Raw genomic sequence first — 25,059 nt, 5'->3', positions numbered from 1 at the left:
TGGGTCCTCTAAAGGGGTAGTACTGTCTCTTCCTTTCCACGCGGTGGACCTGACCCGTCGGCTTGAATTGCTCGTGCTGAACGATGCCGGGGAAACTCCTTAGTGACCGGGACTTGGACTCAGACACGGCCATGGAAAAAGTGGAGACACCGCGAAAGCAGAATGAGAAGGTGCCACCGAGGGCCGAGGGACCCGGGGCGCTGAGAGGAGCGGAGTACAGGAGCGGGGTGGGGTGCCGGACTGGGAGCCCGTGGCGCGCACGCGGACCCGGCACCTCCGGAGCCCGGCGTGGGGCTCGGCATAGGGGGTGCCAAAGGGCCGTGCCCTCCGCGGGCGGTGGGCGCGCGAGCGGCCCAGGCCGGACCGGAGCTGGGGTGAGCACCGCTCCCACGTGGTCCGGGAGTCTGGGCGGCCCGCAGCCGGGGCGCGCTTGGCTCTTCACGGTTGGGCCCCACGTTGGTGGCTCAGGCTCTGACCTGACTCCGGGCGTGAGCGTGTGCGGAGGGAATTGTCGGTCAAGGTAGGAACTGAAGCTTTAGACTAGACTAGCGACACTTCAAACCCACCTGCACACATGAGCGGCGTCTGCAGTGACACTTGAGTAGTAAGGGAAGTACAGTTTGTTTTCCGGTCAGCAGCCTTTAGAAGATGAAGTATTCGGCTTAATGTCTACTGACCAGATACTCCGTGGAAATGTAAAGATGTATTGTGTGCTGATTTTTGATAGAGGTCGGCAGTGTGTAGTGGTCTTAAGTTACCTTGATCGCTGTCTGCCTCTATACTGTTACTTCCTCAGTGATTTAACTTGTGACCGATTCTCTGATCTGAGATAAGGTCAGTCAGTGAGAACAAAGATTGTCCCTGAATTCCTATTGTGAATGACTTAGAATTTCCTTTCCTTCGGTGTGTATGGGTCTTTTTGATGGGGAGCTTTTACAACAGCAATATTTTGGCGTTGTAGGAAGCCGGGGGAGCACAGACTTGTCCCCACAGGTGGGGAGGCAGTGGTCCTGGTTTACCTGCTCCGCATCAGTGAAGGTATTCAGTTGTGGGATGCTCAGGTGAAGAGGGACTTGGCCAAACCCCATTACATTCCAGAGAGACCACTGGTTATGGATGAAAGAACTGAAGTCTTGTGGGGAGACCAGATTATTTTTCAGATGTCTGAAAGATGATCATTGTGGGAAAGATTACCCTCATTCATGATTTGAGAGCAGAGGAGGGGCCTGAAGTTTTAGGGAGGCACATTTCAGCTAAATGTAATAGTCTCCATACTTCTGGGATTGGCCTTTCAGAGAGGTTTTAACAGAGGTACAGCACCTGCCTGCTTGGTTTCAGTAATATTAAGTACTTACTTCATGTAAGTAATATGAAAAGTTGGAAGAGGTCAGACATTTCAGGTAGGAGCCATAGTTGTGGGTTTGGTTTGGTTTGGTTTGGAGGTTTGTCTTGGAGGTTTCACCCATTTCATTTCCTTGTAATGGTGCTTCTCTCCTCCCCCATTAAATTAGATACATCTTTTTTACACATGGGGAGATAGATTGTGGGGTTTTATAGATTTTTGGTTCATAAAATGTCTCTGTAAATTCATTTGCACTTGTCAGGTAGCCAAGACAGGTATTATGAATCCCTGTTTTGCCTGTACAGGCATTCTAGCAGAGAAAGAAATCTGTTTAACATTGTCCATCTATGGACATATATGGCCTTAATACTCTATTAGAAGTAAATTAAGCTGTACTTGATCACTTTCTATTGTCCTACATATTTAATTTAGAGCCTTTTGGAGCATCCCATGAGCCATTCCAAATCCCGGGTGAAAGCTTGACAACATATTCAACCAACACGAATTGAATAGATACCAAGAGGCAGTCTCTTCTAAGCTGATGGAATCATTGATATACACTGTACTTATTTCCATATAGCTAAGAAACGGTACTAAAAAGCATAGTGTTTTTGACTTATTACAAGGTGAAAGTACAAATGTTGAAAAATGCCCCCAAATTGTGTTCTTCATAATTACGTGATCTTGAAATAATCCAGAATTGATGTATCGTTCAAATGTATACGTGCTTTGCTCAGTAGTTTGTATTTTCTTTATTAATTTTTTAGAAAGGTAGAAAAGAGAAGCCAAAATCTAATAAAGCTGAAGAGGCAACAGAAGTAAAGGAAGAAATTATTTCCCCCAAAGCTAAAAAAGTCAAAAAGAAAGCCGAGTCTAATGAGGTTGACATGAATTCTCCTAAATCCAGAAAGGCGAAAACGAAAGAGGAGCCATCTCAGGATGACATTATTTCTCCTAAAACCAAAAGTGTGAAAAAACCAAAGGAGTCCATTGAAAAGAAAGTTGTTTCTCCTAAAACCAAAAAGGTAATAAAAAGTGAAGAAACTTCTGAAGAAGAAGTAGATGCTCCTAAGCCCAAGAAGATGAAGAAAGAAAAGGAAGTGAATGGAGAAATTGGAGAGAAAAGCCCCAGACTGAAGAATGGATTCCCTCATTCTGGACCTGTCTCTAACTCCAGTGAAACCCTTGGGGAAGAAAGTAACAGCGAGTTAGAGCAGGTAGGGTTGTATTTTAATATATAGACTGTATCTTTCACTGTTGTTTCAGATAAATAAGTAGGTAATTGCTACTGGTATTATTTAAAAGTGGGAGGGGGCACCTGGCTGGCTCAGTCAGTAGAGCATGCAACTCTTGATTGCATCTCTCTTTTTTTTTTTTTAGATTTTATTTATTTATTTTTATTTTTAGAGGGAGGGAGAGCGAGTGTGCTCTAGCGGTGGGGAGGAGCCTGAGGAGATGGAGAGAGAGAATCTCAAGCGGACTCCATGCTGAGTGCACAGCCTGATGTGGGCCTCGATCCCAGGACCCTGAGATCATGACCTGAACCAAAACCAAGAGTTGGATGCTTAACTGACTGAGCCAGCCAGGCACCCCTTTTCCCAACTTTTTAAATATTAAATATCTTGGGGGCGCCTGGGTGGCTCAGTCATTAAGCATCTGCCTTCGGCTCAGGTCATGATCCCAGGGTCCTGGGATTGAGTCCCGCATCGGGCTCCCTGCTTGACAGGGAACCTGCTTCTCCCTCTCCCACTCCCCCTGCTTGTGTTCCCCTCTCGTGCTCTCTCTCTCTCTCTCTGTCAAATAAATAAAAATCTTAAAAAAAAATCTTAAATATTTTTAATGCTTCCATAATCCATCATATAAATATTTAGAAATCACTTAATTGGGCATTTAGGTTTTTTACTTTCAAATAATGCCACTGTGACCACTTTGTCATAAATGCTTGTTCCTTATTTTCTTTGGATGTATGTGAAAGATGTGGCTGTGGAAAAGGGTTAATGACTTGTTTAACACAGTAGTACAGTAGTGCCCCTTGATCTGACGTCTTGCTTTCCAGGGTTTCACTTTCTTCCTTTCTTTCTTTTTTTATTTTTTTTTAAGATTTTATTTATTTATTTTAGAGATACAGAGAGTGTGAGCTGGGTGGGGGGGGGCGGGCGCAAAGGGAGAGAGAGACTCTCAGGCCAACTCTGCTGAGCACGGAGACGGGGCTCAATCTCACAACCCTGAGATCATGACCTGAGCTGAAATCAAGAGTTGGACGCTCAACCGACTGAGCCACCCCGGCGCCCTCTTTCCAGGGTTTTAGTTACTCCCTGTCAACTGTCTTCAGGAGCAGGTGATTCTCTTCCTGACACATTGCCAAAGGTTAATAGTAGCCTGCGGCTACATCACAATGCCTGTGTCATTCACCTCCCTTCATCTCATCACTTAGGTATTTTATCAGCTCACATCATCCCAAGAAGGGTGAATGCAGTACAGGAAGATATTTTGAGAGAGAGACCACATTCATATAATTTTTATTATGGTATATTGTTATAATTGTTCTATTGTTGTTGTTAGTCTCTTACTGTGCCTGATTTAGAAACTTATTATGGATATGTATAGGAAAAATCGTAGTATATATAAAGGTTCCATACTGTCAACAGTTTCAGGTATCCACTGGAGGTCTTAGAACAAATCCCCTGTGGAGAAGGGGGGACTACTGTATATTGTGGGTATGGGATGACAATGGAATAGTTCTTTTTTTTTTTTTTAAGATTTTTATTTATTTATTTATTTGAGACAGAATGAGAGAGAGAGAGAGCGCGCACTGAGAGGGGGGAGGGTCAGAGGGAGAAGCGGACTCTCTGCCGAGCAGGGAGCCCGATGCGGGACTCGATCCAGGGACTCCTGGATCATGACCTGAGCCGAAGGCAGTCGCTTAACCAACTGAGCCACCCAGGCGCCCGGCAATGGAATAGTTCTTGGTTGAGACTGAATCAGCCTTAACAAGCCATGGATAGAATCTGTACAGTATATATTTGCTACAGATTTTCTTTTCTTGGGGTTTTATAGATGATTATGATATATTTCCTTTTTGGATCTTGATTAACCTACCAGAGTTTCTGTGCCTTTTTGGTTGATTTACAAGAGCTGTTTTAGAATTGGTTCTTTTGTTTCTTTCTCAGAAGGCTTCTCAATAATTACCTGTAGGGGTGAAGTTACTGATTTCTTTCTGTGGCCCTTTACTTGATAGGAAATACCTGTGGAACAAAAAGAAGGAGATTTCTCTAATTTTCCCATATCTGAACAGACTATTAAACTTCTCAAAGGTAATATTTTTGGAAATATTATATAATGTTAGAATATTTATTTGGAAGCACTCCACTGTTTTTGTTGAGATAAAGGACAATATATGCGACCATATAATAAAGTAGATCTATATATACAGTATAGGACTGTACTAATGATGGCTTTGCTGCCCCTTTTTCTTGAAGATTTTATTTATTTGAGAGAGAAAGCGAGAGATAGAGCATGAGTGGAGAGGGAGGGGCAGAGGGAGAGGGACAAGTAGACTCCCTGCTGAGCAGGGAACCCGATGATGTAATGATGCAGGGCTCGGTCCCAGGACCCTGGGATCATGACCTGAGCCAAAGGCAGACACTTAACCAACTAAGCCACCCAGGTGCCCCGCTTTACTGCCTCTTAAATAGGTGATTCAATTTCATTCAAATCAGTATGTGTATTCAGAAGTGTGAGGACTGATTGCACTGGTGCAAATAAATGGTTCATGCCATGTTCATATTTTCTTTTTATCCTCTCCCACTTCATGAGACATCTCTCAATGATACCAGCCTTCCTCAGCACTCAGCCTGGCAGTGTGTCTGTGAATGAATCAGGTAGTCACAGAAGCTTGAGTAGGTGTTTTCTAAATCAGGTGTGGCATAGTCTGGACTGCAAAGCACCTGATTCGGGGGCTTCTCTTGACCTACAGATGAGATTTCATGACAAGTGACTAAACTCTCAAAATAATATTTACTATAATTTGGTGCTTTAAAGTTTGTTGATATTCTTCAGTCCAGCAGATTCTTCATTACCAGAATACATTGGAACCTGACTTTGTAGATACTAAGCAGAAGGTAGAATTCCTTAATTCTGCAGGACCAGAAGCATGGCTGGTATTTTAAGAACTGCAGTGTCAGATAACGTGGTTAATTTGTTCACAGCCCGTGGGGTGACCTTCTTGTTTCCTATACAAGCAAAGACGTTTCACCACGTCTATAGTGGAAAGGACTTAATTGCACAGGCGCGGACAGGAACTGGGAAGACATTCTCCTTTGCCATCCCTTTGACTGAGAAACTTCAGGGAGAACTGCAAGACCGGAAAAGAGGCCGTGCCCCTCAGGTAACTATCTTTAACACAGAGCTCAGGGGCTCCATATCTGCACAGGAGAAAAAATCTTTTATGCTTTGCTTAACATCATATATTATAGTTTTTTACTGGGTTCTCCTTAAAGCCTTTTTTTTTTTTGATCTATTATAGATTTTATTTGAAGCTAAAGCAGGATTATTCTTTTAAGATTGTTGGCCACAAACCCTATATATTTAAATATTATAATCTGCCACATGGTTGTGATCACCTGTATTATTCATGCTCATTATGTTCCCTTCAACTATTTTGATGTACCTGGGGCTTACAGGTTTGATCAAGTGTCTTTGACCATTTTTACCTAGATGGAGAAAGCAGTTTTAGTAGAGAGGCATGAGTAGAAGGAGGGGTACTCAAAGAGGTGAAGGGGCCAAGCTTTCTTGTCAAGATGGTGCTCATTGGGTTCATTTCTGGAGAATCTGGCATTTGACAAACCTTAATCTCACTGAAATGCCTATGTTGTCATCATGGTTATGACTTCTTGCACCTGACTTTCTGGCCCCACCTCACTTGTTTACTGGCCTGCTAGTATCCATACTCACCACTCATTCATTCATTGTTTATTGCTCTAAACAAATGCAGCACCAAACAAATGAATTATTCCAGCACTTAGAATTATTCCGGCTTGACACATAGTGGATATTCAGTAAATATCTGTTGGATGAATTTTCTGATGAATCAGTGAATATTCTGAAATCATACTTGTTTCATGCTGTTACCCTACTTAAGAATCTGTGGTAGTTTCATGTTGTATGTCCTGTTGGGTCAAACTCAGACTGCTCTGGGATTCAAAGCCCCTCACCATGTGTTGGTCCTGCCTTGTCTTTGTTCTACGTTCAATTTACTGTAGTGTAGAGGTTCAGTCTATTGGTTTTGGAACCCAACTGTCTAAATTTAAATCCAGGCTTTGCTTCTTAGCCTTTTGGCTCAAAATCTTTTGTGTGTTTATTGTAGGTACAATTGTACAATACAATTGCAGGTGGGCCAATAACTTGGGAGAATTAAATCAGAATAATGCATAGTGAGCATTTAGTAGAGCCTGAGACAGTAAAAGCACAAAGATTAGCTAATGTTATCATCAGCAGTGTTACTCCTTGCTCAAGTTGTTGCTTTCCTGGAATGCTATTTAAGTGGTAGCAGCTCCAGGAAATTCCCCAGTTTCTCTGGCCCGCTCCGTGCAACTCTCCTGGAGCACCTCATGTTTGGACTTTACGTCCCTTCTGATTGGTAGGATCGTAAACTTTTCTTCTGAGTCAATTTGTCAGGGACTATATTACATTTATGATCCTTCCCCACACAAAGTATGTTGTAAAGCATATAACAGATGTTTTGAAAATACTTGGTAGGATGAGTTGAGCCTTCTGGTGAATTCCAAATTTGTTAAGAAACAAATGCTGTAACTGGCCGTGCGTCCCAGCCAGCAAATCGTCCCAGCCGCGCCTCGGGCCAAGGTTTCAACAGACCTCACCAAAATGCCATCTCAAATGGAACACGCCATGGAAACCATGATGTTCACGTTTCACAAGTTTGCTGGGTATAAAGGCTACTTAACAAAGGAGGACCTGAGAGTACTCATGGAAAAGGAGTTCCCTGGATTTTTGGAAAATCAAAAAGACCCTCTGGCTGTGGACAAAATAATGAAGGACCTGGACCAGTGCCGAGACGGCAAAGTGGGCTTCCAGAGCTTCTTCTCGCTAATTGCTGGGCTCACCATCGCATGCAATGACTATTTTGTAATACACATGAAGCAGAAGGGAAAGAAGTAGGCAACATGAGCAACACTCCTGCCCGCCCAATGAGAGTTCTCCTGAAGGATCTCTAGGAATCTGTCCCACAGCTTCCCCCTGTATAAAGGATTCCATGAGCAGATCGGGACCCTCAGAAAATGTACAAATAAAATCCAACCCCCATTTGAGAAGCAGAGAAAGAAAAGTCAGATAAGCTTTTGATTTTTATATTGCTTGCACCCTTACCCTCAATAAACAAATTCCTTCTTCAGTTCCTCAAAAAAAAAAAAAAAAAGAAACAAATGCTGTGTAGTACTTTAATTCAATGATGAGTTTTTCCTTTTCAGGTGCTGGTTCTTGCACCCACGAGGGAGTTGGCAAATCAAGTAAGCAGAGACTTCAGTGACATCACAAGAAAGCTAGCAGTGGCTTGTTTTTATGGTGGGACTCCCTATGGAGGTCAGAGTAAGTAAATCCAAAGCCAACCACTGTTGGGTGCCCTGGTTGGATTTCTCTGACCTCGACATCTGGCTTTACCTAGTTTAGTCATTTTTAGTGGTCTTCGTTTGTCATTGTTTAAAGGTGGTCAAGAACATGGTCCTACATGATGATATGTCAAATCCTGTATATAATTACTTGGATTTTTGTATTACTTACCTATGTTTATCTAAAGGCTATACAGATCTCTTACTGAGCCTAAGAGGATAGAGTCCACTTGGGCGCTTGGCACTAGAAAGTCATGAATCAGATTTACTCTTTTTATCTGTCAAGGACAGTGAATCTGCCTCTTTTGGGGTCTTTATTTCTTTCTTGCTGCAGGTGGGCCTTCTTTCCTCTGGGCCCAAGGGCCAAATGGTGTAGGCTCCTATTATAGGATTCCATTACCTACCAGTTCAAGACCTTGAAACTTTATTATGTAGACGAGATCGGGCGCGTTCAGGGTGGTATGGCCGTAGACGAAACTTTATTATGTAGAGCAGATAAATAATTCAGGAAAGGATTTAAGGCATTAAAAATGTTACAATTGGCATGCAGGGCTTGTGATTATTTCTTCTTAGCTTTGGTTAAATGAACTGGGCTTTGGCATCAGAGAAATGTATGTTTGAAATCTAGACTCTGCTCACAGTGTGATTTTAAGTTCAAGGTGCTTGGTTTTTTTGCACTTTCATTTGCTCACGTGAAAAAACAAGGTTACTAAAACTCATCCTGCAGGGGTATCGTGAGGATTGAATTGGCTGATGTATGTAGAGTGCCCAGTGTGACCCCCCCCCCCCAGATTGCAAGTGCAGTTCAGTAAAAAGCTGCATCATTATCAGTCTCACCTCATTATACTGGACTGTTTTCCTGAACGTCTCTGGACCTTCTCGAAATACTTACCCTTCTACCCAGTCTCATTCTCTCCATACCTGCTTACCTTATATAAAGTTCTTCTCTAAGATTCTTGTTCTCACTTTGTCTGTGAAACCTTGACACTTTCTACCACGAGGGAAGTAATTTCTCTCCTGGTGCTTCCATCCCGCACTGACACGTTTTTCTTCTACGTCACATAGTACCCTAGACTGTCACTTCTTACCGCTTATCCCTAGAGTATCTTGAGTTCCCCCTAAGTATCTTTGATACTTAGCATATTACCTTGTGTTTTTCGTTAGTAAGTATTTTAGAATAAAAATGTATTTAATTGGTACCCCGGACTAATAAAAGGACTTAAAAACCCAGCATATTTTATCACTGATGTTCTTTATAGTTGAACGCATGCGGAATGGGATTGATATCCTGGTTGGGACCCCAGGTCGTATCAAAGACCACCTGCAGAATGGCAAGCTAGATCTCACCAAACTTAGGCATGTTGTCTTGGATGAAGTTGACCAGATGCTGGATATGGGGTTTGCTGATCAAGTGGAAGAGATTTTAAGTGTGGCATACAAGAAAGGTAAGCTCCAAATTCAAGGAGCTGCTGGAAGGGCTTAGAGGAAGGGTGGTGATTAAGCAGTCTTCTGAATGTTAAATGAAACCTTAAATTGGGGGGTGACTTATTTTATTTAGGAAAAATTAAATTTTTTAAAAAATCATGATTTATGGGGCGCCTGAGTGGCTCAGTCAGTTAAGCAGCTGCCTTCGGCTCAGGTCATGATCCCAGGGTCCTGGGATCGAGCCCTGCATCGGGCTCCCTGCTCAGCGGGAAGCCTGCTTCTCTCTCTGCCTGCCACTTCCCCTGCTGTGCTCTCTCTCTCTCTGTCAAATAAATAAATAAAATATTTTTAAAAAATCATGATTTATCACATAACTATAATGGGGACAATTTGGGAAAGTAAGAGAAGAAAAATACCGTATTCTGCCAGCTTGATGTGCTTTGCTTTTGGTCTCTTTCTTCCTGACTTTGTACTGTTGTGCATATGTACATATGTGTTAATTTTAATCTTATGCATATAAAAATTTGGCATAACACTCCATGAAGAGGTTGTGCCATGATTTAATTACATGTATATATTTCAATTTTTAGATAATATAAATAATTCTGCATAGAGACGTTTTTATGCAGATAGCTTCCTTCACATCTCAGTATTTGGAATTTGTGCTTTAGGATGGATGTCCAGTAATAAAATTACTGACTTTAAAGGTATAAATAGTTCATGCTTCTCAATGTACATTGTTAGTTTTGCTCTCCAAAAGGGTTCTATCTACTTAAACCACCATTTGAAATATATGAAAATGAAGTGTTATTCAAAGAGCAAACTTAAAAAAAAGAAGATGGGGGTTGGGGAGCTTTTTAATACCTGACCTCAAAGAATGAATAGACTGGAATTCAAAACTCAAAAGACTGAGGATATGCCAGAGAGTATAGGTGAATATAGGATCTGTTCTGGTGTTTATTGTAGGTTATTTGCTTAGTGATCTAAACTGTACGGTTACTAGGCTTGATGAACAGGTGTTTTCCAGTTACGTTTCATAATGGGCAGATTTCCCTCATGGTTCATAAACGCCAGTGGTCAGAAAGTAAAATAACTTCAAAGTACTTTCGGTGTTTCAAGTCTCCTTCACATAAATGACTTAGTATTTCTTTGCCCACTAGGTATCTCTGTGTCTTTCATTTTTGTGCCATCAGTGCCTGGCTCGGCCTCACATGGTCGCTGTAGCATCTTGATGGACTCTGGAAGAACTGGGTGAGATAGAATACTGTGTAGGCTTATTGGAGTTATTCATACTGACTTTTTTCTCCCCAAAGATTCAGAAGACAATCCCCAAACATTGCTTTTTTCTGCAACTTGCCCTCATTGGGTATATAATGTTGCTAAGAAATACATGAAATCTACATATGAACAGGTGGACCTGATTGGTAAAAAGACCCAGAAAACGGCAATAACCGTGGAGGTAAGTGATTCATTCAGCTGCTAGAATTAGTAATAAATGGTGTCATGTTTTCCCTGTGTCTAATGGTATTAAGACTGGCAAATATACACTGTTTTTCCAGATAAATACTAAATCCATTTGAAGAGCCAAGTAAAGATCTATTTCTCTTTGAGTTGTATGTGGTATCTGTGTTTTCTAAATTTCATTTCTGGTAGTCTGATTTCAAAATCTTTTGGAATCTCTATCTGCTTGAATTATGTAAGTAGAAAGAAATTACACCTAGAATTTAAACACTCTGAGGGCAGCAGAGAAATCTAGTACTTTGTGTTGAAGCCATTTTCATTTTAGGGTCCAGAGCACAGAATTCCTTTCACCCAAGGAATAGACCTGCAGACTAACTGGCTAATCGCATTTTTAAGTGGATGAAACGACAAAACATTCAGGTCCTGTGTTGGGCTCTGTCCTAGGCATGGAGCCTACTTGAAAAAAGAAAGAAAGAAAATAGAGGAACCAGAGAAAGGGGAACAGCTCTTTGCTTTTTCTTTTCTTTCTTTCTTTCTCTTTTTTAAAGATTTACTTGTTTATTTTAGAGAGAGAATGTGTGTGGCAAGGGGGAGAGGGAGAGAGAATCTTAAGCAGAATCCATGCTGCGGGCTGAGCCCAATGCAGAGCTCGATCTCACAACCCTGAGATCATAACCTGAGCCAAAACCAAGAGTTGGATGCTTAAAAGTGCCCTATCCCCACTTTAAAAAAAAAAAAAAAGACTTATTTATTTAGTTTAGAGAGAGAGAGAGAGAAAGAGATGGCTCTTTGCTTTAATGGTTTAGGTGGGGTTTTTTGTTTGTTTCTTTTTTCTTTTTTTCCTTCCACACAGTGGTGGCAATAGTCTGCTCTAGTTAGGCTTAAACAATTGCTTCTAGCACCAGTAGCTTTGAGCAGGTGATTTCAGGTTCCAGGTAAGCTATACTGAATAGATCTTTTTTCCCTCTCTCATAAGCATCTGGCTATCAAGTGCCACTGGACTCAAAGGGCAGCAGTTATTGGGGATGTGATACGAGTATATAGTGGTTTTCATGGGCGCACTATCATCTTCTGCGAAACCAAGAAAGAAGCCCAGGAGTTGTCACAGAATGTGTCCATAAAGCAGGTTGGTCCTTCTCTCTCTTTCCTTTAGGGAGGAAGCCTCTTTAAACTGATAGACCCCGTTTACATGTTAGAGCTCACCTGATCTGTCAGTTCCTCTCACAGGTGAGGAAAGGGTGGCTCAAACCCAAGGCTACGCTGGCAAAGTGGGTTTGATCACTCTTGCCTGGTGTTCTTCACCTAGTAAGTATAGCTGGACATTGATTTAATGACCAAGGAGTGGGGAAAAATTTGAGGTTTGTCCATGTAAGGCACATGTTTTTCCCTTTGCTTTATTTTCAGTGGAAGTATTGCCAGAATACAAATACCTTTATAGGCCTAATGTGTGATGCTAAAAGTACCTGTATTGTTGCATCTGGTATTCTTAGGCCAGTTTATTTCTTTGGTAGGATGCCCAGTCATTACATGGAGATATTCCTCAGAAGCAGAGAGAAATCACTCTGAAAGGTTTTAGAAATGGTGATTTTGGAGTTTTGGTTGCAACCAATGTTGCTGCTCGTGGGTTAGACATCCCTGAGGTTGATCTGGTTGTACAGAGTTCGCCACCAAAGGTAAGTGTTCTGTGCTGTAGTTTTATTTTATTTCTTTTGGGTACTAAAAAAATGGGAAGTTGTATTGCTTACTTTCATGTGGTTAGTAATAGCTATTTCTGGAGTCCTAGGATGCTATGGGCGATTTTAAGAACAAATCTCTTTTGAGGTCCTTCCCTCAGATCTGACCGTTGAATGGAAGCGTGGTCAGTGGCCACAGGTTGGAAGGATGGTTTCTGGTTGGAGGGAGTTTGGTAGGCTCATGCAGGTAGTGTAGTTGTGAAGTAGACTTTGAAGATGGGTGGGACTTAGGCAGGGTGGGGGTAGGATAAACTCATGAGCTAGAGGATGGAGAAGGGGAAAAAAGGCCTGTAGTTAGTAGTTGCCGTGGTTAACACTCCCTGGCTTTGTGGGTGATGGGACCTCTGAGGGAGGGCCCTGAAGCAGAGGTGATGTGTGCACGGTGTTTCATGTAAATAAACGTTGGAGAAGGAGCCTGTTCTGTTCCCATCACTTCCAGTGTGAGGACCCCATCCCTCAGGATTAAAAGGTTGTTTACAATGATAGAAAAAACTACCTGACTACTGTGGAGGCTCCAGTTGTTACAAAGGCAGTCTGATTAGTATGTGATGACATGGATGCTGTTTCAAGGAGCCTGTCCAGTATGATGGCCACAGACACATGTAGCTGTCGGGCACTGGGAATAGTCGGAGTTGACACGTGTGCTCAAAGTATAAAGTACACCTTGGATTTTTTTTTTTTTATATATTTTAAACTTTCTATTATGTACACTGGATTTTGGAAGACTTACAAAAAATGTAAAATATCTCAGTGATAAGCTGTTTCCTATAGATAGCATATTGAAGTGATACAACTTTTAGATATATTGAGTTAAATAAAATATATCAATAATTTAACCTTTTAGCGGGTTACTAGAAAATTGAAGACTGAAATTACACATGTGGTTCTGTAGCACAGCACTATTTAGATGATGCTTTTTGCAAATTTGCCCATAGGATAGGGACCACTATTCTAGAGATTTTTAAAAATTATGACAGTTCTTTATTTTAGAAATGCTGGGGAACCTCACACTCTGGGTATGTAATACAAGCACCACACTTCCCTCTGCATAGACCACTCAGGTCTTTGTCTCTTTTTGTTCAGTGTCACTCATGTATTTTACTTCAATAGGATGTGGAGTCCTACATTCATCGTTCTGGGAGGACGGGTAGAGCTGGAAGGACGGGGATTTGCATCTGCTTTTATCAGCACAAGGAAGAATATCAGTTAGCACAAGTGGAGCAAAAAGCGGTAAAACTCTTTTCTTAGCCTTCACTCAGCAAAGGTTGAAATGAATTCTAAAGTCAATCTTTGTTTTTTTAGTTCAGTTTGTATTAACTTTAAATTGTATTTATTTCTAGCATGTGGCCATAACTGAAAGTTTATTAGATACATGTTGTTTTACACATTGTCCTACAATATAAAGCCCATTTTGAAATGTTTACATGTGAAAGCGGTGGTTTTGTTTTCCCATATTTACAATTACGTGGCCTATTTCTGTGTTTGAATAGCAGTTTTCAGACAATAACATGAACACACCCAAGATATTTTAAACCTAGGTTAGGGGGTTGTAGGAATTGCTTAAAAACCAGAAGGATAGGGGTGCTTGGGTGGCTCAGTTGGTTAAGGCCCTGACTCGGGATTTCTGCTCAGGTCATGATCTCTGGGTCCTGGGATCAAGTCCCCTGTTGGGCTCAGCAGGGAGTCTGCTTCAGGATTCTCTTTCCCTCTTGCTCCTCCCTCCCCCGCCCCCCCCCCCCCCCGCCGTCAAATAAGTGAATAAATCTTTAAAACAAAACAAAACAAAAAAACCCAAAAGGATACATTTAAGAGGGAGAGAGGAGACGGATTTTTCTGACAGATTAATCTCTCCTCTTCCCTGTGAACTGACTGTACTTGGTGACTTGCCTAAGGAGAAGGATGGGGGGCACTTTACCATGCAGAAAGCAGGCAAGCACTGCCTGGCAGGGTGCTTGTGGTTGACATCAGGGATTAGCGTATGCCTTGAGAATGATGTGATGAGACAGGATTTGCCTCTGGCTTTCTTCCCCCAAACCCATAATCTCAGTCTAAGCATGCCAGAAACCCAAGACAGCCTCACAGCGAGGGACAACATTTTACAAAATACCTGACCAGCAGTCCTTAAGACCAGCGCTCTTAAAACTGTCAAGGTCATGAAAAACAAGAAAAGACACAAACTGCCACAGATCAGAGGAGACCAAGCACACATGATAACTGAATGTTGTGGTGTCACTGGAACAGAAAAAGGACATTAATAGAAAAACTAGTGAAATTCGAATGAACTCTAGAATTCAGTTAATAGTAATGTGGCAGTGTTGGTTTCTTAGCTATGACGGATGTACTGTAGTGGTCATAATAGGGAAGCTTAGTACACAGTGTGCAGGAACTCTGTAGTATCTTTTTTTTTTTTAAAGATTTTATTTATTTGACAAAGACACAGAGAGGGAACACAAGCAGGGGGAGTGGGAGAGGGAGAAGCAGGCCTCCCGCTGAGCAGGGAGCCCGAGGTGGGGCTGATGCGGGGCTCAATCCCAGGACCCTGGGATCATGACCTGAGCCAAAGGCAGACGCTTAACGACTGAGCCACCCAGGCTCCCCAGGAACTCTGTAGTATCTTTGCAACTTTTCTATAAATCTAAAACCATTCTGAGATAAAAAATTCTTTTTTTTATCTTTTAAATGTGTAATAAATATGTTTGGTAATATAAAAAAATTAGGGGATTTAATCTCCGTGAAAACAGGTGATGGCCAGGTGGTACATTAAACTATGGCTCATTTTCTTGTAGGGAATTAAATTTAAGCGAATAGGGGTTCCTTCTGCAACAGAGATAATAAAAGCTTCCAGCAAAGATGCCATCAGGTATGTTTCCCACCACTGCTGTTCCATTTATTGCCTGACTTTGTGCAGTAATGAGATTTGGTCTTTTGAATTTTATTTATTATTTTTTTCTATTTTTTAAATTTTTTATTGTTATGTTAAGCACCATACATTACATCATTAGTTTTTGATGTAGTGTTCCATGATTCATTGTTTGTGCATAACACCCAGTGCTCCACGCAGAACGTGCCCTCTTTAATACCCATCACCAGGCCAACCCATCCTCCCACCCCCCTCCCCTCTAGAACCCTCAGTTTGTTTTTCAGAGTCCATCGTCTCTCATGGTTTGTCTCCCCCTCTGATTTCCCCCCTTCATTCTTCCCTTCTTGCTGTCTTCTTCTTTTTTTTCTTAACATATATTGCATTGTTTCAGAGGTACAGGTCTGTGATTCAACAGTCTTGCACAATTCACAGCACTTACCATAGCACATACCCTCCCCAGTGTCTATCACCCAGCCACCCCATCCCTCCCACCCCCCACCCCGACTCCAGCAACCCTTAGTTTGTTTCCTGAGATTAAGAATTCCTCATATCAGTGAGGTCATATGATACATGTCTTTCTCTGATTAACGTATTTCGCTCAGCATAACACCCTCCAGTTCCATCCACGTCGTTGCAAATGGCAAGATCTCATTCCTTTTGATGGCTGCAGAATTTTATTATTATTTTAAATGATTTACAGCCTCCTTGTTATAAAAATACACTGTGCTGAAGTAAAATTTTACAAAATAAAAATCCTAATTTGTACTCATCCCTACCTAATCCTGTTCACCAGAGGAAACCACTATTAATAGTTGGGTTTATCTTGGGCATTTTAAGAAACCATATCTTAGATATGGTGTGGGTGCTTCCCATGTGGAGATAGGTTTTAGGGTCAGAGATTATATTCTACATCGTCATCAATCTCGTCCCCCAGCTGGTAGGAATAGGTTGATTATTTATTTTTGGGGGGGGTTGATTATTTTTTTAAGGTACCTCTAGCTGGTGAGGATTAGATTAACTAGCAGTGTTTGTCACTGGCATTGGGGGCAAGAGAATTATTTTGTGGGATTGTGCTATAAATTGAAGGATAGTTGTTTAGCATCTCTGGCTGTGTGGTATTCTGGGGCGGCGGGGGGGCGGGGATTGGTATTGGGAAAACCAGAAAGTCCTGACTATTTTCCAAATATTTCCAAGTGGTGACCTACATCCCCTGCTTAAGAACCACTGAGTCTGAGCATCATTTTAGGCTGTTCTCCATAATTATTATAAATATGTGTAATGCTTATCTTAAAAAATAGGGGCAGGGGTGCCTGAGTGACTCAGTCCATTAAGCAGCCCACTCTTAATCTCTGCTCAGGTCTTGATCTCAGGGTCATGAGTTCAGGCCCCGCATTGGGCTCTGCACTGGGCACAGAAATGAGGGAGTTTATGATTAGAGGAAATGCTAGATATTAACATATTAGTAGCTCAAGAAAGGTCTCCAAAGGAAAATAATTTAACTCAATAATTTTCAAATTTATTTTCACATGGCATATTTTATTCTGTAGACAAGGTTCCCTGTGACACACCAGTTAAGGAAATTTGGGGTTATGTGGCCAGGAAGAAGAAAAGAGACAAGTTGCCAAGAGATGTCCTGTAGAGGGGCAGCCCTTCCAAAAGAGGCTCCCTCATGTGGCCTTGTTTATTTTTGTCCTGGATGACCTCTTTTGAAGATGTGACATTTATTATCACCAAGATAATGGTGACTCCCTAACTAATGTGTATTCTCATAAAAAGTCCATATCATTTTTAACCTGATTTGGAAGTCTTTTTTCCTTTTATTTCAGAATGGAAATAACTATAGTGTTTTCTGATTCTAAAAGTAACACATGCGGGGTGCCTGGGTGGCTCAGCCGTTAAGCGTCTACATTCGGCTCAGGTCATGATCACAGGGTCCTGGGATCGAGCCCCACATTGGGCTCCCTGCTCCGTGGGAAGCCTGCTTCTCCCTCTCCCACTCCCCCTGCTTGTGTTCCCTCTCTCACTGTGTCTCTCTCTGTCAAATAAATAAGTAAAATCTTTTTAAAAATAATAAAAAAATAAAAGTAACACATGCTTATTGTGAGAAATGTTCAACATTTATTAACATCACTTTCAGTGGCAGCATGGACTTCCATTTTATCTGTTTCATGGTTTATTTAACCAGTCCGTATCGATGCACATTTTATACTCTTTCTATGTCATAAATAACAGTGTGGTGAACATCTTGATATTTGTTCTGTTATTTCCTTGGGATGAAACTTTTTTATTTGATAGTAAAGTCAAATTAGACGCAATCAAAGGAATGGATTTATTTCTACAGAAATGTGATGATTCCATCTGTACATTGCATCAAAATGATGTGTCAGCTATCTGAAAGATTTGAAGTTACTGATTTATCTTGAGATGGTATTGCCTTGAAAACACAGTCTGTCCACTTCTGTCCTTTCTCCTAACAAATATACTCAATCACACCATAGGCTTTTGGATTCTGTACCTCCCACTGCCATCAGTCACTTCAAGCAGTCAGCGGAGAGACTGATAGAGGAGAAGGGGGCCGTGGAAGCCTTGGCAGCAGCCCTGGCCCACATTTCAGGAGCCACATCGGTAGACCAGCGCTCTCTGATCAACTCAGATGCAGTAAGGCTTCCTGTCAAACTCTGACCCTTGGTGTTTTGAGTGTGAACAGGATTTGAAAGGGTTCAGTTAGACTTCTCAATTGTTTTAACTTTTGTATGAAGGTAGATGTACATAAACAAATCCCGTAAAGATGGAAAGTAGATTCGTAGTTTCCAGTGTCTTGGTTGAGGGAGAATGACATTGAGTGTGAGTGGGCATGTGGTTTCTTTTTGGGGTAGTGAAATGTTTCGGAATTTTAGATAGTGGTGATGGTTGAAACTTTGTGAATATACTAAAAATCCCTGAACTGTAAACTTCAAAATGGTGAATGTTATGGTATATGAATTGTATGTCAGTATTTTTAATCCTAAAAAAAAAAACTCAACCATATAAACACATAAATGCATATGCTACATTTAGCCAGTATACCTAGAAACTTAGGAAGATGTATTTTTTTCCCTTTTTTTTTAAATGAAATTTTTGAGATAATTGTAGGTTTATGTGTAGTTATAAGAGATAACACAGAGAGATCCCTTTTATACTTTGTCTTGTTTCCCCCCATGGTAACATCTTGCAAAACTATAATATCACAGCTCAGTGGTACTAACATTGGCACAATCCATTCACCTTATTCAGAGTTCACCAGTTTTACTTGTACTAAATTGTGTGTATATGTTGGGCGTGGAGGGGAGGTATAGGCTTTTAGGAAGAACTTTTCTGGAAATATTTTAGAAACATGAGGGTAATTTTTATCACTTAGGTTTGTTTTTGAGACTAATTTTTGTTCTCTTTGTAAGGGCTTTGTGACCATGATCTTACGATGCTCAATTGAAATGCCAAACATTAGTTATGCTTGGAAAGAACTTAAAGAGCAGCTGAGCGAGGATATTGATTCCAAAGTGAAAGGAATGGTTTTTCTCAAAGGAAAGCAGGTAAGGAACGCCTCTGTGTGACCTTGCTTAATGTGGATGATAAAACACCGAATGGAGGCTTCTCCCTGTTCTGTGGGGATGCAGCATCTTTTTGCTCTCTAGATAGTCTTCTCCAGGCATGTCATCCATGACCTTCAGTTTGCCACTAAGTCACTGACAGCTACCCCATCTGTATCTCTACCCTGAACTATGCACGCAGTGCCGGACGTGAATATCCAGCTCCTTCCCTGACGATTTCTACCCAGATGGGGTTATTAAGCCTGAAAATTATTCAAAATTGAATTCCAAATCTTTAATTCAAACCTGAAATTTAAAATCTTGCCTTCCAAACCTGATGTTCTTTCTTCCGTGTCCTGCTCTCAGTTAATGGTATGCACAAGCCCAGCAATTCTCAAACATTTTGGTCTCCTGACCCCTTTACATTCTTAAGTGTTGGGGATACCAAAAAGTTTTTGTTTATGTGGGTTAAATCTATTAATGTTTATCATATAAGAAATTAAAACTGGATCTCTAAAACCTAAGCATGTTGTTCCATTAGCCATCAGAGCAGTGACACCATCACATGTAATATAGTGTCTGGGAAACCCCACTGTGTGCTTATGAGAGAATGAAAGTGGAAAGGACACCTAACATGTTAGTATTGTTATGAAAATAGTTTTGACTTGGTGGAACCTCCCCTAAAGATCTCAGGTTCCCAGGGGTGCATGGACTATATTTTGTGAACCACTGGCCTAGTGAATCAGATCAGGTTTATCATCAACTCTCCGCATGTCTGTGTTCATCTCCTTAAGCAACTACACATACTGTATGGGTTAAAGTCTCAGCTTTCACATGGAGGATAGGAGTCTTCATGAGCTGGCTTCTGCCCCCCTGACCAGCTTCATCTCTGCGTCTTTGCCACGAGTACCCTCCACTCCAGGAGTGCCACACACACCTTGCCTTTCTATCATCCTAAATGTATGCTCAACCCATTGTTTATGGTCTTTCTTTCTTCCACGTTGACCTTTATGACTTGGCTTGGCCTTAAGTCTCCCTGTGAAGCTTTCCTTGGCTATACAGTAGAGTTGGGGGCATTTTTATCTGGACTTCAGAGTTCTTAGGGCATGCCTTTATTCAGTTAAATTTTACCTTACCACATGTGCTTGCTTACTGACTGAGAGCCTCAAGAACACTCTGATGTGTACTTATGGGCAAAAACTATATTCTAGTTATCATTATATTCCAGTGAGTGCCTGGTGTTAAACATATGTGAATGAAGGGGCACGTGGCTGGCTCAGTTGGTAGAGCAAGCGACTCTTGATCTTGGGATCATGAGTTCAAGCCCCACATTGGATGTAGAGATTGTAAATAAATAAACTTAAAAAGAATGTGAATGAAGATTCCCACTAATTGCAAAATCCATCAGTACCTAATGTTCCCTGTGGTTATAATTGCGTGAATTGGGTGGAAATGAGGTGTTCCTCATAAAATGTTTTAAATAAAGGCAGCCAGGGGAGAGGAGTGCCTGTATCAGAAGCAGGGGTAGTTCAACTACATTTGTGGAGACCAAGAAACAGAATCTCCTTTATTGGAGGTGATGGCACTGCTACTGTCCTGTAAAGTGTTTAAAAAAATTTTTTTTTCTAAGATTTTTTTTGGGGGGGAGGAGCAAGAGAGCATGAATGGGGGGGGCAGAGGGAGAAGGAGAAGCAGATTCCCCACTAAGCAGGGAGCCCGATGTGGGGCTTGATCTCAGGACCCCAGGTTCATGACCTGAGCCAAAGGCAGACATTTAACCAACTGAGCCACCCTAATTAGGTGCTCTTAATTATTAAAAAACTTTTTTATAGCAGGATGAATTGTGAAAAACTAGAAAAGTGACAGTAGAAGATCATTTATTTTGGGGCGCCTGGGTGACTCAGTCAGTTAAGTGTCCGACTCTTGATTTCAGCTCCAATCATGATCTCAGGGTCATGAGATCAAGCCCTGCATTGGGCTCCATGCTGGGTGTGGAGCCTGCTTAAGATTCTCTCTCCCTCTCCTTCACCCATTGCCCCCTCCCCCCCTTTAAAAAAATAATTTATTTTCTACTTTTAGTTAGGTCATCCTGAAGACACTTTTTCTTATGGAAAGCAGTATATTTTAATGTAGACCATTGGTTTTGGAGCCACACTGACCAGATGTTTAAAACCTGCTCTGCTTATGAGCTGGGGGCCTTCGACAAGTCAGCATCTCCAAACCTTTGTTTCCTTAGCTCTAAAACGTAGCTAATAGCTACTTGAGGAATTAGCAAAGCGTGATAGCCAAGAATGATCTCTAATCAGTTCTGAATCATTTTGAGTCCCCTTTTTTTTTTTTTCAGGATATTTGAGTCCCAAATATCCTTGGGTTTTTGCTATTGTGCCTTTGGGAGGTATAATGTATTGGTCTTGGTCTAAAGTTTATCAAAAATTAATACCTGGAGTCTTTGTTTCTGATTTTTAATGTAATACTTGGTCTTTTGGAATATCACTTAATGTACACATACAGTTCTAGTGAAAGGCTGGGTTAACCTGCATTTGTTTTGATTTCTAGGGTGTTTGCTTTGATGTCCCTACTGCAGCAGTAACAGAAATACAGGTATTCTTGTCTCTTGGATTTTGAAGTTAACATATTTCAATTATCAAATGTTCATTACTGGGGCGCCTGGGTGTTTCAGTTGGTTGAGCATCTGGCTCTTGAATTGGGCTTTGGTCATGATCTTGGGGCTGTGGGGTTGAGCCCCATGTCAGGCTGTGCACTCAGCTCAAGAGTCTGCTTGGGATTCCCCCCACTCCCCGCTCATGCTCTTTCTTGAAAGAAAGAAAGAATCTTTTTTTAAAAATGTGTTCATTACTGAAAATACAGAATAATGGAAAGGGAAACAACAGCTCTAGTCCCTTTTCTAAAAGACAATTAGAATTAATGAATTTTAGCATTTTTTTCTCCTAGACTTTTTAGCCGTTTTTTTTTTCCCTAGCCTTTTTATTCTGATAGTTTTCTTACTCAACCTGCCTGTTTTCCTTCTTTCCTTTCTTGTGCACAACATCTAGCTTTTTTTCCCTGTGTATGTTGTATGGGGTTTGCATAGACATTTTTTAAATTGCTGTATCTTCATTCAGTACTACTGTGAGAAATGGGTTTGTGTGTGGTATATTTGCAAGTTTTACTACCTGATAGCTGTGGATACCCTGTAGTAATTGAATTGAATAAATGATACAGTGATGAGGGTACCTCTCATGGTGAAAGTCTTACACTGTTATGACTGGCCTCTGGGGCGTGAAGGTTGTATTTTTTCTAACCAGTGACCTTTTAAATACTTAGGTTATGAGTCAGGTTTTTCTTCAGAGAAAAAGTAAAAAAAAAAAAAAAAGGTCTTTCTCGTGCTTTTTAAAACCGAATTCAATAAAAATCAGAGCAGGTAAAAACAAAACCATCTCTGTGCAGGAAAAATGGCATGATTCACGGCGCTGGCAGCTCTCGGTGGCCACGGAGCAGCCGGAGCTGGAAGGACCACGGGAAGGATACCGAGGCTTCCGGGGACAGCGGGATGGCAGTCGAGGCTTTCGGGGACAGCGGGATGGCAGTCGAGGCTTCCGGGGACAGCGGGAAGGCAACAGAAGCTTCCGGGGACAGCGGGAAGGAAATCGAGGCTTCAGAGGACAGCGATCAGGAGGTGGCAACAAAAGTAACAGATCCCAAAACAAAGGCCAGAAGCGGAGTTTCAGTAAAGCATTCGGACAGTAATTTGAAGTAGAGGATTTATGCAGCCATCGGAACGGAACACTGATTTTCGTACAAGGTGGAAAGCACATGAGTTTCCTTCCTGACTACTTGCCTTGTCCCCATCTCTTCCAGAGAGACAAGCTTCATGGAAATTATTTCATCTGATACAATCACTTTTAACGATTGGGACTTATGTCTCAGATTTCTCTTTTGAAAAGATGTATGAATTCATTATATTTTTATTCTGGTACATTGTCTGTAGATAATAAGATAAAAATCAAGCATGTATTTGCCCATACTTTTTAAGTTGACCTGGCTCTGTACTTAAATGGTGTCCTTCCCTGAATACCTATGGGGAAGGCAACGGTCTCTGGAGAGGTGCTCTGCAAAGTCCAGGCTTGGCTCTGTAATTGGCATTCTTCAGCCACCTGCCTAACAGTGACTCATGTGGTCCTGTAACATGTCTTCGGAGAATTAGTACTGAGCCATGTTTTGAAGCAAGGTTTCAAACTTAGCTGGGAGGTAATGCATTTTATGGCAGCATATGCTCTAGGTTTGGAGGATGGTGATACATTTGATGGGAGACATATAGATTAGCCATGGTTATGTACATTTTGATACATTTTTAACTTCTTAATGTAAGGTGATTCATGCTTCAGTGAATTCTTCACAGATTTTATCTATCTCTATGTCAAAAGTATTTTAATAACAAGCAAGTGTCTTTAAGGAATTCCAAATATGTAAGATGGCCCCAGAACTTTCTTTGTAAGTAAAGAGGCTAATAATAATAGGCGCTTGATGATATTGTACTCCACTTCCTACTGGAAGATTAACATTATTTACCAAGAAGGAATTAAGGGAGTGGGGGGCAGAGATTTGCATTGCTGACAAGAGTCAGGAAACCCACTGAAAATGTTTTTCACCTGTGAGAAGGAAACCTGTCTCTGTTGAGAGCAAAGAGAGGAGCAAGTGAATGCAAGCAAGGTGCATGATAAAGCATTCTTTTCCTGGTAAAAACAGCAGGTCATTAATGTTTCTAGAGTATTAACTTCTAATGGGTAAACTGGGGTTCTAGGTAGAATGATCCAGTGTGGTTTCTCAGAGGCCTAGTTCCTGTAGCCACCGTATAGGATCTGTTTCTGTAAGACTGCTATTCCATTGAAAGGTTTTAGCCGCTTAGACTTCCTTTTAGGACAATCTCGGTATGGTTATTTTAAGTTGTTGCTTTGAGGGGGAACTGAAGAATTTAATATAGCCCCTGGCCAGGTAACTCTAAGTTCTCAAATATTTCCTCCAAACTTCTGCACGGTGCAGGAGCTTAAGAATGGCATTGTTTTCTTGCCTTAATTCCTAGAAATTCTGTACTGGGAATCTCAGGGAATAAACTGATAGGAGAAGTTAAAATACATGGCCCTTCTTATTTTCATTTGATTATGTTTGAACAGTTGAAATCTTTCTAAGCCCTGGTTTCTCTCACTGGATCGGGTCTTTTTATCTAACTCTGTGACTGCAGTAAGGCGTTCAGATAGCCAACTCAACTCTTTGACACTTGAGGCAATGTGTCCTTACCCTGTTTGGACTTCAGTTCTGTCCTTCAGTCCTGGATGTTTCTCTGTTTTCAGAAAGTCTCTTGGCTTTTCTTTCTTAATCCATTTGTCAATTTTACCACTTTTCCTCCCGCTCCTCATGGCTTCCCATCAAGCCACATGGATTCAGGAGAAGTTGATGACTGACAGCTCATGTGCTGTGTAGATTATAATTCATTAGATTCCGGTTTTGCTAAAGTACTGAGCCATATTTTAATAACAACCAAACTATTTCACGGCTTGGATAGGGATGGATACCTTATCAAGCAGATTGGAAGGGTGCAGTACCCGTCCTGTAGGAAGGAGCAGTTAAAACCTTGATGTGGGTTGTGGATTAGCCGATAGAAAAATGATCAGGTAGAAATCAGGAGTAAGGGGGAGGATTAATGGGAATTTCACTCTACACAAAGAAAACATGGCTGTTTCAATAAATGAAGCTGAACTCCTAGATCCTGGAATCCACACCATATTTATAAATCTATAATCCAGCTGTTACTTGATTTTAATGGGCGTCTTAGGCTAGCGTGAGAAATGTGGTTTTTACTATTTTCTACAGAGAAAATATTTTCCAATGTATCAAACTCAATGAACTTAGAAAATACAATCCATTTTTACATTGGAGCTATCTGTGCCGCAGTTCCTTTACAATTGTACATAAAATGCTTTTTCTGTAAAATTGAGTTAATGTATAAAATACTGCTTTATGCCAGAATAAAGATACTAGTATTTCCTATTTA

The 25,059-nt window shown here is 41.2% G+C and overlaps 1 protein-coding gene and 1 pseudogene across 1 annotated transcript; both read left to right on the top strand.

Annotated features, from left to right (window-relative positions):
• Positions 1 to 25,059, top strand: DDX21 (DExD-box helicase 21). Its single transcript, XM_028109644.2, has 15 exons — positions 1 to 170; positions 2,110 to 2,559; positions 4,581 to 4,656; positions 5,551 to 5,729; positions 7,828 to 7,945; positions 9,225 to 9,410; positions 10,704 to 10,849; positions 11,828 to 11,977; positions 12,363 to 12,524; positions 13,695 to 13,814; positions 15,371 to 15,444; positions 17,943 to 18,102; positions 18,879 to 19,013; positions 21,567 to 21,611; positions 22,458 to 25,059. Exons 1-15 carry the CDS (start codon positions 84 to 86, stop codon positions 22,755 to 22,757), a joined length of 2,388 nt encoding a protein of 795 aa, XP_027965445.2. The 5' UTR covers positions 1 to 83; the 3' UTR covers positions 22,758 to 25,059.
• LOC114214158 (protein S100-A10 pseudogene) lies at positions 7,136 to 7,784 on the top strand (annotated as a pseudogene).

Source organism: Eumetopias jubatus, unplaced genomic scaffold, assembly GCF_037043125.1.
Source record: "Eumetopias jubatus isolate StellerSeaLion01/CBP00866 unplaced genomic scaffold, mEumJub1_p1.0 scaffold_17, whole genome shotgun sequence".
In the NCBI taxonomy this organism is placed as follows: domain Eukaryota; kingdom Metazoa; phylum Chordata; class Mammalia; order Carnivora; family Otariidae; genus Eumetopias; species Eumetopias jubatus.
This window is presented reverse-complemented; position numbering and strand designations above follow the sequence as displayed.